Genomic DNA, 12,378 nt, shown 5'->3' on the forward strand with positions numbered 1-12,378 from the left:
TTTCCTTCTCTTCACCATCTTCTCTGCTACTGAAAGCTACCATGTTTTCTCCCTTTGCCAGGTCTGCACACCCAAATTATTCACTGTTTCTCTTTCCACAGATGCTGCCTGACCTGCTGACTCTTTCCAGTACTTTCCTGTTTGCTGAACATCTTGCTGAATGCTCCACCATTTTGTTATTTCCACAACCACTGTGAAACATGTTTAATTCAGTTATTCACATTCTTACTTCTCTCATACTTGTCAGAAATAAGACCTATTTTGTATACACCTTTTAATTCCGGAGTGAAATGTCATTTTTATATTTTATCTATTAAATATGCTGTTTGTTCCTCTCTGAGACAGCTAGGATAAGACCATAAGTAACTTTTGTGTTCCCATTTATCACTGCCTACAGCTGTTTCCACCTTCACTCTCCCTCCCCACTACCTGGCTGCCATTTTCTTTCCTTGTTTGCTTCACCTTTTACCTACCAGCCTCTGTCTCCTGCCCCATCTCTCCCCCTCCTGGCTCCATTGGGTCTGTCATCCTTCAGCATTCCTTGGTCCACCAATCACCTTCTGGCCCGTCTCACCTCTCCAACTCTCCTTTTATTCTGGCTACCTTCCCTCTTCACTCTCAGACCCGATCCAATGCAGGGTGTTGACCCAAAACATCAGCTTTTCTCCCCCCTCCCCCCCCCCGCAGGAGCTGCTCAGCCCGCCGAGCTTCCCCAGCTTTTTGCTCCAGATTCCAACTTCTGCAAGTCTCCTGTACTGCCTTAAGATATACTGTAGGTGCAAACCATGAAGTCACTCAAAATTCTTCTGTCACTCAGCATGATCTTTAATCATTCCCTTGGCCACTGTCCCACACAGTCCCTAATATTCCCACATTCTATAAGCATCCAACATTCTCAGCCTTGCACGCACCCAGCAATTGGTACCCATAGCACTCAGGAGGTAAAGCAATTCAAAGATTACAATATAAAGAGGTTCTACTCAACACAGTTGGAAGTGGTTGAGCCTTAATACTGAGACTATGCCCTAATTCTAGACAACTCTAGTTAAAGGAGCCTCTTGAAAGCTATGCGGTCAATCCTTCCCAGAATCTTTCCAGTCATAATGAAGTTAATTTTTATTTCTTCAGTTTCCAGTGTGCACTGGCCAATCTTAATCTTTCCTCAGCAAACAACCCATATTATGGCACTTTCCCATGCAGTTGAAGATGTAACACCTGTCCTTTCACCTCTTTCCTTCTCATTAAATAGATCTATGAAGAAACCAAATAGATCATCTACGTAGTAGCAGTACAGTATATATCTGAACTATTAAATTCTCCTATTACAATCGTATTAAGTTTTAAAGAGATTCTTTTCTCTGCCATTGCCTTCTGCATAAACAAAAGCAATTCTTCCAAGTGCAGGGATGAATGTCTACTTCTCTCTCTGGAATGAAATAAAGGGTAAAAGCAAGATCAACTCTGATTCTAGCGATTCATTTATCCACAGTGGCCACTTCATTAGCTATACCCGTATATCTGCTCGTTAATGAAATTATCTAATAGCCAATCATGTGGCAGCAGCTCTGTGCATAAAAGAATGCAGACATGGTCAAGAGGTTTAGTTGTTGCTTAAACCAAACATCAGAATGGGGAAGGAACGTGATTTTAGTGACTTTGACAGTGTTGGTGCCAGATGGGGCGGTTCGAGTATTTCAGAAACTGCTGATCTCATGGGATTTTCATACATAACAATCTTTAGAGTTTACAGAGAATGGTGTGAAAAACAAAAGAAAAAAATAAACCCACTGAGTGGCAGTTCTGGGGGTGACAACACCTTGTTAATGAGCGAAGTCCAAGGAGAATGGCCAGACTGGTTTAAGCTGACAGGAAGGTGACAGTAACTCAAATAACCATGTATTACAACAGTGGTGTACAGAAGAGCACCTCTGATCGCACAACATGTCAGACCTTGAAGATTGGCTACAGAAGCAGAAAACCACACCAGGTTCTACTCCTGTACCTAATGAAGTAGCCACTGAGTCTATAGTTTGCATGCTGAGTTTCATTTACTTTACCTCTAATCGGTCTGTTCTCATGTGCTTCTGCACATTTCCTGTTCCTGCAACTGAAATAGGTGGACTTCCAGGGACAAGGACTGGGGGGTTGGAGAGAATTTCTGTTGGAACTAAACCCACATTGGGAGGCATGGGTGCCAGGAAGGGGCTAAAACTAAAAGCATGATTATTTACTCCTGTGCCAGGGTTCATTGGAAACGTGGCCTGTGAAGAAAAAACAAACGTTTATCAAATCAGTATAAAAAAAATCAAGTTGCACAGAAAAAAAAAACTTCTTTTTCTTACATAAACCAAAGAAGAACTTGAATTATTTCTAGGAAAACATATTATTAATACCGCCATCAAAAAAACCTCCCTAAGTTTACAAAAGCTCATTAAAACAGATGAACGATGGTGCTATTATTTAAACAAAAAACTAATTGAACCCGAGAGCTAGTACGATTAAGCTCAATAATTAATATATCAGTCCAGGCCTGGGACTGGAGGTTGGAGGCCTGATATCTGTGAGTCTAAGAGTCTGGGGGAGATCTTGCGGGCTGCCAGCACATCCTTGGGCATGTTGGTTGTTAATGCAAATGACACATTTCACTGTATGCTTCTATGTACATGTGATGAATAAATTTGAATCTGAATCAGGACATCCCAGCCATCTGAGATTTCCAAGGCCCAATAATAGAACTGCAGATTGGTGCTTCTGGGAGAAGGAGAAATCTACAGGCCATGACACTCAGGGACTTGGGATATATTACTACTTTTTAACATTTCTTTTGTAACTATGTTTATCTGCTAACATAATTATAAATGCTATATGTGACGTGTGCTGAATGTAACTGTTGGTTCCGAGTTTTGCACCTTGGCCCCAGAGGAACATAGTTTTCATTTGGCTGCATTCATGTGTATGGTCCACTGACAATTAAACCCGAACTTGTAAAATGTGAGGACATTTCAGCCATTTGAAACAAACAAGTGAACTTTCTTCTTTATCAAATAATGTAACTTCCCCAAACATAACAAGCAAGGCTAAGTTAGAGAATAGCTTGCCAACTATTGCACTCGCTAAACTTGAAAAAGCATGAACGGACTAATACATTGCTCAGATTCTTATACTGTGCACATATAAAATATGATTAGATATTTGAAACCTTAACGATAAAAAGGAGATATTTTGAAACTATAACGGCGGAAAATTGCATGAAAATATTCATTCAAATTTTAATCCATTGGGTATTTATGTTTCTTGAAGTTATTTAAAGAAGTCAATACTATTCAGAAAATGTCTTTCAAGTTAACGAAATGCAATAATGGCTGGCTGGTACAACATATAATAATGATGTCAAGAAACAGCCTCTCAGAACTTTTGATGAAAAATACTAGCGGGCATAGATTTAATGTGAGAGGGGCAAAGTTTAAAGGAGAAGTTTTTATTCCACAGGGATAGTAGTAAAAACAGATACAATAGTAGAATTTAAGAGTCTTTCAGGTAGGCATGTTAACATGCAGGGAATGGAAAGTTATGGATCAGGTGTGGGCAGAAGAGATGATGTTTGATATTGTGTTCGCCATAGATATCGTGGACTGAAGAGCCTATTCCTGTGCTGTACTATACTATGTTTTATGTAAGTCAACAATATTGTTGTCACAGGCATACACATACAGATTATAAATACCATAAAAATCAGCTTTTTGCAGAAACAAAAGATGTGGGATGGTGGAATTTTTTTGGGGTAAAGAATCCTCTATTTCTTCCAGGTGTTCTGACTGTGGGTTGAGTTACTGCATCTGGACCTCCATTAATACAACACTAATCGCAAGGTATGTGAAGTAATATACACAGAATGCTGGAGGAGGATCTCAGCAGGTCAGGCTGCGTCTATGGAAAAGAGTAACCAGTCGACATTTTGGGCCTAGTCCTGCTGAAGGGTATCGGTGGTACGAAACGTTGATGGTTTACTCTTTTTCACAGATGCTTCTTGGCCTGCTGAGTTCCTCCAGTATTTTGTGTGTACTACTTTGATTTCCAGCATGTGAAGATTTTCTCGTTTGTGACGAGGTGTGTGAATACGACTTAGGGTCAATTACAGATTTACCCACTACCTCTGGGATCCTATTTTCCCTTGGGTGACTTCTCCCAACAATGCATTCACAACAAGAAGGAAATTGGCTAACCAAATGATGCCAGCTGGATCAACACTGCACCACAATTAGGTTCTCCACCACAGGATCCTCTTAACTCTCAAAGTTTATGTTTTAGACAAGATACTCACGACTGGCTGAATCTGTGCACCTGGCATCATAAACTGCATCTGCTGTGCCAGCATTGCTGCAGTTGTTTTCTGTTGGATGAGATTGTTACGTCCATTAATTTCTAACTGCGTTTTTAAATGCATTGGTGGATGAAGGTACTTGCAGTTCTCTCTTGTGCACCTGCCCTGTGGGATGCAAAGAAGAACAGTTTAGACAAATATTTTTAAACAGACAAAATGCATATTTATAAATCCCATTATAGTTCCCCAAAAAGCAACTGAACTTTATATGAAGCCAGTGCAAGTGTTCATTTAGTAATAACACAACAAACAAAAAAAAATCTGAACAGTTGGACAGACTAGATTTCATTCATTGTGCTTCCTTTTATTCTTTATATTTTTAGATGATATTTAAAAATGAAACAAACTAGACATTGTGGAAAATAAATGAACGTCCTAAAGCACAATAAAAATGTATCCCAAAATATTGCTTTCTCCATCTTGACACGGACTGGTTGGGCCAAAGGGCCAGTATCTGTGTTGTATTGCTCTATGATTCCACTTAGGTCATTGATCAAATCTATCAGTCATTTTCCATTGCAAAAAAAACCTGTAACTGTACAGCTTCACTGGTGAGGTTACTCTGCAAATATTTATCAAATGATTCCTGAGGACAGAAATTAGCCACTTGCCCTGTTGTAGTTCTGTCACACTGGTCCTTGATATGCGCTCAGTGGCCACTTTATTTGGTACCTCTGCTACTCTCGCCCATATACTTTAAGGTTTGACATGCATGGTTATTTGATTCACTGTTGCCTTTCTGTCAGCTTGAACCAGTCCGGTTATTCTCCTCTGAACTCCCTCATTATCAAGGTGTTTTTGCCCACAGAACTGCAGTTTAATGGATGTTTTTAGTTTTGCACACCATTCTCTGTAAGCTCCAGAGAATGTCGTGCGTGAAAATCCCAGGAGATAAGCAGTCAATCAGATGCTTCTTCCCCGTTCTAATGTTTGGTTTGACCAACAACTGAACCTCTTGACCATGTCTGTGTGCTTTTATGCATTGAGTTGCTGCCACATGATTGACTGATCGGATATTAGCATTAATGAGCAGGCATACAGATGTACCTAAAAAGCGGCCACTGAGTTTATTTTTCCATAGGAAGTATCAGAAGCTTCTTAAAATTTGAAAAAGACATCTCTATTGAAAATGAACAATGCTTAAATACATTATAACTTCTAATTTCATGCATTCACTTCCCAAATTCACTGATACTGCTGAACAGTAAGAAGGTTACTGGTTTCAATTCCCACTGCAGAGTCTTAAAACCTCAGCTAAGACTCCACCGCAATATTGTGATAGCGCTTCCTAAATAGCAGCAGTACCTTTTGTCCTACTTGTACTTTCAACTGAATTAATAAGATCCCATGGCACTACTTTGAATTAGAACTAGAAAGATAGCTCCAGTATTATGGACATTTATTATTCGATGAATATTGCAAAATAATCAACTATCTGTCAAATTTTAGAGTTCCATTAATGGGAGCTGGTTTCATAGACTTTGGTCAGTGTCTCCCACATTATAATAGTGACACTTTTCAAGAAGTCTTCACTGGCTGCAAAGTATATGGGAACATTTTGAAAATTAAGAGAGGCACTGTGCCTTTCGATGTGTCTTTCCTTTGAAACCAGGACATGTTCAATTCAAATGAAGAGAAGGGGTATTAGGCAAGGTATAGAGGAAGAAGGGGGTTAAAATTTAGATGGAGTACCTACTGTTAAGTAACCAGCTAACCTGAAACATTGCATCCCAGCATGAGGAAAATAATAATAATTTCTTGTGTTTATAGAAACAGAGAAAACCTACAGCACAATACAGGCCCTTCGGCCCGCAATGCTGTGCTGAACATGTATTTACTATAGAAATTACCTAGGGTTACCCATAGCCCTCTATTCTTCTAAGCACCATGCACCTATCCAGGAATCTCTTAAAAGACCCTATCGTATCCGCCTCCACCACCGTCGCTGGCAGCCTATTCCATGCACTCACCAGGCTCTGCGTAAAATACTTACCCGTGACATCTCCTCTGTACCTACTTCCAAGCACCTTAAAACTGTGCCCTTTCGTGTTAGCCATTTCAGCCTTGGGAAAAAGCCTCTGATTATCCACATGATCAATGTCTCTCATCATCTTTATCAGGCCACCTCTCATCCTCCGTTGTTCCAAGGAGAAAAGGCCGAGTTCACTCAACCTATTCTCATAAGGCATGCTCCCTAATCCAGGCAACATCCTTGTAAATCTCTTCTGCACTCTTTCTATAGTTTCGATATCTTTCCTGTAGTGAGGTGACCCGAACTGAGCACAGTACTCCAAGTGGGGTCTGACCAGGGTCCGATATAGCTGCAACACTACCTCTCGGCTCTTAAACTCAATCCCACAGTTGATGACGACCAATGCACCGTATGCCTTCTTAACCACAGAGTCAACCTACGCAGCAGCTTTGAGTGTCCTATGGACTCAGACCCCAAGATCCCTCTGATCCTCTACACTGCCAAGAGTCTTACCATTAATACTATATTCTGCCATCATATTTGACCTACCAAAATGAACCACCTCACACTTATCTGGGTTGAACTCCATCTACCACTTCTCAGCCCAGTTTTTCATCTTATCGATGACCTGCTGTAACCTCTGACAGCCCTCCACACTATCCACAACACCCCCAACCTTTGTGTTATCAGCAACCTTACTAACCCATCCCTCCACTTCCTCATCCAGGTCATTTATAAAAATCATGAAGAGAAGGCGTCCCAGAACAGGTCCCTGAGGGACACCACTGGTCACCGACCTCCATGCAGAATATGACCCGTCTACAACCATGCTTTGCCTTCTGTGGGCAAGTCAATTCTGGATCCACAAAGCAAGGTCCCCATGGATCCCATGCCTCCTTACTTTCTCAATAAGCCTTGCATAGGGTACCTTATCAAATGCCTTGCTGAAATCCATATACACTACATCTACCGCTCTACCTTCATCAACATGTTTAGTCATATCCTCAAAAAATTCAATCAGGCTCGTAAGGCACGACCTGCCTTTGACAAGGCCTTGCTGACTATTCCTAATCATATTATGCCTCTCTAAATGTTCATAAATCCTGCCTCTCAAGATCTTTTCCATCAATTTACTCACTGGTCTATAATTTCCTGGGCTATTTCTACTCACTTTCTTGAATAAGGGAACAACATCTGCAACCCTCCACTCCTCCGGAACCTCTCCCGTCCCCATTGATGATGCAAAGATCATTGCCAGAGGCTCAACAATCTCCTCCCTCGTCTCCCATAGTAGCCTGGATTACATCTTGTCCCGGAGATTTATCCAACTTGATGCTTTCCAAAAGCTCCAGCACATCCTCTTTCTTAACGTCTGTATGCTCAAGCTTTTCAATATGCTGTAAGTCATCCCTACAATCGCCAAGGTCCTTTTCTGTAGTGAATACTGAAGCAAATTATTCATTAAGTACCTCTGCTATCTCCTCCGGTTCCATACAGACTTTTCCATCGTTGCACTTGATTGGTCCTATTCTCTCATGTCTTATCCTCTTGCTCTTCACACACCTGTAGAATGCCTTGGGGTTTTCTTTAATCCCACTTGCCAAGGCCTTCTCATGGTTCTTTCTGGCTCTCTTAATTTCACCCTTAAGCTCCTTTTTGCTAGCCTTAAAACCTTCTAGATCTCCATCATTACGTAGTTTTTTGAACCTTTTGTAAGCTTTTCTTTTCTTCTTGACTAGATTTTCAACAGTTTTTGTACACCATGGTTCCTGTACCCTACCATCTTTTCCGTCTCATTGGAACATACCTATGCAGAGCGCCACTCAAATATCCCTTGAATATTTGCCACATTTCTGCTGTACATTTCCCTGAGAACATCTGTTCCCAATTTATGCTTCCAAGTTCCTGATTGTTAGCTTCATATTTCCCCTTACTCCAATTAAATGCTTTTCTAACTTTTCCAATGCTATGGTAAAGGAGATAGAATTGTGATTACTATCTCCAAAATGCTCTTTCACTGAGAGACCAGACACCTGACCAGGTTCATTTCCCAATACCAGATCAAGTACAGCCTCTCCTCTTGTAGGCTTACCTACATATTGTGTCAAGAAGCCTTTCTGAACACACCTAACACACGCTGCCCCATCTAAACCCTCACTCTAGGGAGATGCCAATCAATATTTGGGAAATTAAAATCTCCCACGACAACCCTGTTATTATGACTCCTTCCCGGAATCTGTCTCCCTATCTGCTCCTCAATGCCCGTTACTATAAGGTGGTCAATAAAAAAAAACAGTAGAGTTACTGACCCCTTCCTGTTCCTAACTTCCACCCACAGAGACTCAAAAGACAATCCCTTCATGACTTCCTCCTTTTCTGCAGCCATGCTCCCACCTCTTCTGCCTCCCTCCCTGTCCTTTCTGAAACATCTAAAGCCTGGCACTCTAAGTAACTATTCCTGCCCTTGAGCCATCCAAGTCTTTGTAATGGCCACAACATTGTAGCTCCAAGTACTGATCCATGCTCCAAGCTCATCTACTTTGTTCTTGAAGCTTCTTGCATTAAAATGGACACATCTCAAACTATCAGTCTGAGTGTATCCCTTCTCTATCACCTGCCCATCCTCCCTCTTGTACTGTCTCCAAGCTTTCTCTATTTGTGAGCCAACTGCTCCTTCCTCTGTCTCTTCAGTTCAGTTCCCACCCTCCAGCAATTCTAGTTTAAATTCTCCCCAGTAGCCTTAGCAAACCTCCCTGCCAGGATATTGATCCCCCTTGGATTCAAGTGCAACCTGCCCTTTTTGTACAAGTTGTGCCTGCCCCAAAAGAGGTCCCAATGATCCAGAAATCTGAATCCCTGCCCCCTGCTCCAATCCCTCAGCCACGCATTTATCCTCCACCTGATTCTATTCCTATACTCACTGTCGCATGGCACAGGCAGTAATCCCGAGATTACTACCTTTGAGGTCCTGCTTCTCAGCTTCCTTCTCAACCCCCTGTAGTCTGTTTTCAGGACCCCCTCCCTTTTCCTACCTACGTCGTTGGTACCAATACGTACCACGACCTCTGGCTGTTCATCTTCCCACTTCAGGATATCATGGATGCGATCAGAAGCATCCCAGACCCTGGCACCTGGGAGGCAAATTACCATCCGTGTTTCTTTCTTGCATCCACAGAATCACCTGTCTGACCCGCTAACTATAGAGTCCCCTATTCCTGCTGCCTTCTTCCTTTCCCTGCCCTTCTGAGCCACAAGGCCAGACTCTGTGCCAGAGGCACAGCCACTGTTGCTTACCCCAGGTAGGCCATCTCCTCCAACAGTACTCAAACAGCAATACAGTTGGCCCTCCGTATCCGTGGGTTCTGCATCCGCGGATTCAACCAACCACGGATCGGGATCGAAAAAAAAACCTAAGTTCTCTCTCCAGCACTCGTTGTTTGAGCATGTACAGACTTATTTTTCTAGTCATTATTCCCTAAACAACAGTATAACAACTATTTTACATACCATTTACATTGTATTAGGTATTATAAGTAATCTAGAGATTATTTAAAGTATATGGGAGGATGTGAGTTGGTTATATGCAAATACTATGCCATTTTATATATGGGACGAGCATCCGCGGAATTTGGTATCCGCGGGGGGGGGGGGGGGTCCCAGAACCAAACATGCTGTCTTCAATCTTATGAGAGATGGCGCACATGATCAAGTTTATCTGTGCCTGCTTATGCTGTTTCTATGCCTGATGTGAGAACCTACACACTGGATAGAAGCTTCCTTCACTGTGCTATCAGAATTTGGAACAGCCTTCCTGATGCTGTGGTTGGAAACATCTGTGACAATGGGGTTCAGGCCTTCAAGAGTCGAGTGCACAAACACCTATCATCTCTGGGAGGGAAGTCACATGCTTCTTCATAAGCTATCATGAAGGGGACCAGGATGGCAATGCTTGGTTGTTGGTAGATAAGGTTAATACCTGACTTTCAAGAGCACTTGTGAGCTATGTTCCGGCTGGACTTAGTCCTTAAACTGCTGGAGAACAGTGCGGAAAGAACAGGTGCTGTTTTCTCCCGATAAGGATTAGTTTTTAGTTCCAAGTGCTCCTGCCACGTTTTGTCACCCTGCAACCTTATCCTTCAATCTCTTTGAGTTATGGAGGACAGCATGTGTATAAATGTCTCCAGCAGACTTCATCATGACTCCAGTATTTCTACTATTTTTTTAATGTTTCTTAATTGTACATATGATTTTTTTTGTGTTCTATTGCTGAGCAGCAGTGAACCATCTGACTGGCCTATCAGAGTTCTCTTTGGGAACTAGCTGACTTGAGCAGCATTTCTGATCTGGCTATTGTTCACGACTGCACTTAATATAAAAAAATGCGAAGGGCCGACTGTACTTATTGTTAAGGGGGGGCAGTAACAAGGGTACACTCTAGTATCTGACTCTTGCCCTTCCCCTTCCTGACTGTTCCCCACTTATCTGTCTCCTGAGGCCCTGATGTGACTGTTTGCCTATAGCTCCTCTCTATCACCTCCTTACTTTCCCTAACCAGATGAAGGTCATGGAGCTGCACCTCCAGTTCCCTAACGCGGTCCCTAAGGAGCTGCAGCTCATTGCACCTGGCACAAATGTGGCTGTCCGGGAGGCTGGGAGTCTCCCGGACTTCCCACATCTGACAACCAGTACAGAACACCGGCCTCACAGACATACTTCCTGTTTCTATTCCTCACAGGCAACTTACCTCGCCTCAAAAATGAGCCAAAGCCCTACCACTCTGTCGATGACCACACTGCTAGGCAGTGTCTCCTTTTTATGCCCGAACCTTCCCTGCTATCTAACTCACGATTGGTGCTTCGGTTGTAGCCGCTGATAGGCCACGTATAATGGACAAACACTCTCGAAGCTCCCTTTTTAAATAACCACCACCGACCTGCGAGAAGTCCCACTTGGTAAAGTTCTGTTGACGCCGCTGATAGGCCACGTACAATGAAGAAACTAAGTAGTCTTATAACTATAAAGTACAGGACATGCCCTCTTCTCATTGTTACTGTCAGGCTGGAGGTACAGAAGCCTGAAGGCACATACTCAGCAATTCGGGAACAGTTTCTTCCCCTCTGCCATCCGTTTCCTAAATGGACATTGAACCCATGACACTACCTCTCCCTTTTTATACTATATCTCTTTCTCCACTATTTTTAATTTAACTATTTAATATACATATAGATATACTTACTAAAATTGATTTATTTATTTTTTCTATATTATCATGTATTGCATATAAGGACTCTCTGAAGAAATCCCTTGGTGCCTGTCACATTGACCATCGCCACTAGCCTCCGATCGCGAGGCCTGGTGACACACCATTCACCAGTCTGTCTCCTCCTTCGAGAACACACGCAGGGCTGGCATTGAGCACAAAAGGAGAAGGAGGATGAACCGTGACACAGCAGCACCAAACCCAGAACAGAATTTCCCTTGCAGCCGCTGTGGCCGGACCTGCCTGTCCCGTATTGGCCTCGTCAGCCACCAGCGAGCCTGCAGCAGACATGGGCAGCCTCCTTCCTAAATCTTCGTTCGTGAAGCCAAGCCATGTGTGTGTGTATCGTAATGCTGCCGTTAAGTTAATAAATTCCATGACATATGCCGGTAATACTAAACCTGATTCTGATATAATACCCAAATACGTTGATTAGGGATTATTGATCCTATGTTACTGATCATTTGATTTGGAAGATAAATGAACTCAGAATTAGGATTTGTACACTTACTGTGATCAAATTGTTCATGAACATGGGGTTGAGATGGTATCTGTTCACTGTTACCGCAGAATGCAGAATGAAATGTGCTTCTTAAATCTCCTTACTAACAAAGAATTCTGCATTGCTGCAGATTTTAATTCTCTTAAAAAGTCCTCATTTAAGGACAAAGATAGGTGAAAAATTGAATAACGTTAACTGGGTATTTACATGTTCAGTCAATCAATCAAGTTAGAAATGTTTCAGGTTTTTCATTGGGGAGAGAT

General features: G+C 42.3%; 1 protein-coding gene across 11 annotated transcripts in view; it reads right to left on the bottom strand.

Annotated features, from left to right (window-relative positions):
• mbnl2 (muscleblind-like splicing regulator 2) overlaps positions 1-12,378 on the bottom strand; it is a 144,017-nt gene that overhangs the window by 39,610 nt on the left and 92,029 nt on the right. For all 11 annotated transcript variants that reach the window (XM_063048427.1, XM_063048420.1, XM_063048422.1 and 8 more), the window contains 2 exons: positions 4,322-4,486; positions 2,058-2,261 (listed from right to left, as the gene is read on the bottom strand). In XM_063048427.1, coding sequence (XP_062904497.1) covers positions 2,058-2,261; positions 4,322-4,486 — 369 coding nt within the window. The remainder of the gene's footprint in view (positions 1-2,057; positions 2,262-4,321; positions 4,487-12,378) is intronic.

This window comes from Mobula hypostoma, chromosome 5 (genome assembly GCF_963921235.1).
Source record: "Mobula hypostoma chromosome 5, sMobHyp1.1, whole genome shotgun sequence".
Classification (NCBI taxonomy): Eukaryota; Metazoa; Chordata; class Chondrichthyes; order Myliobatiformes; family Myliobatidae; genus Mobula; species Mobula hypostoma.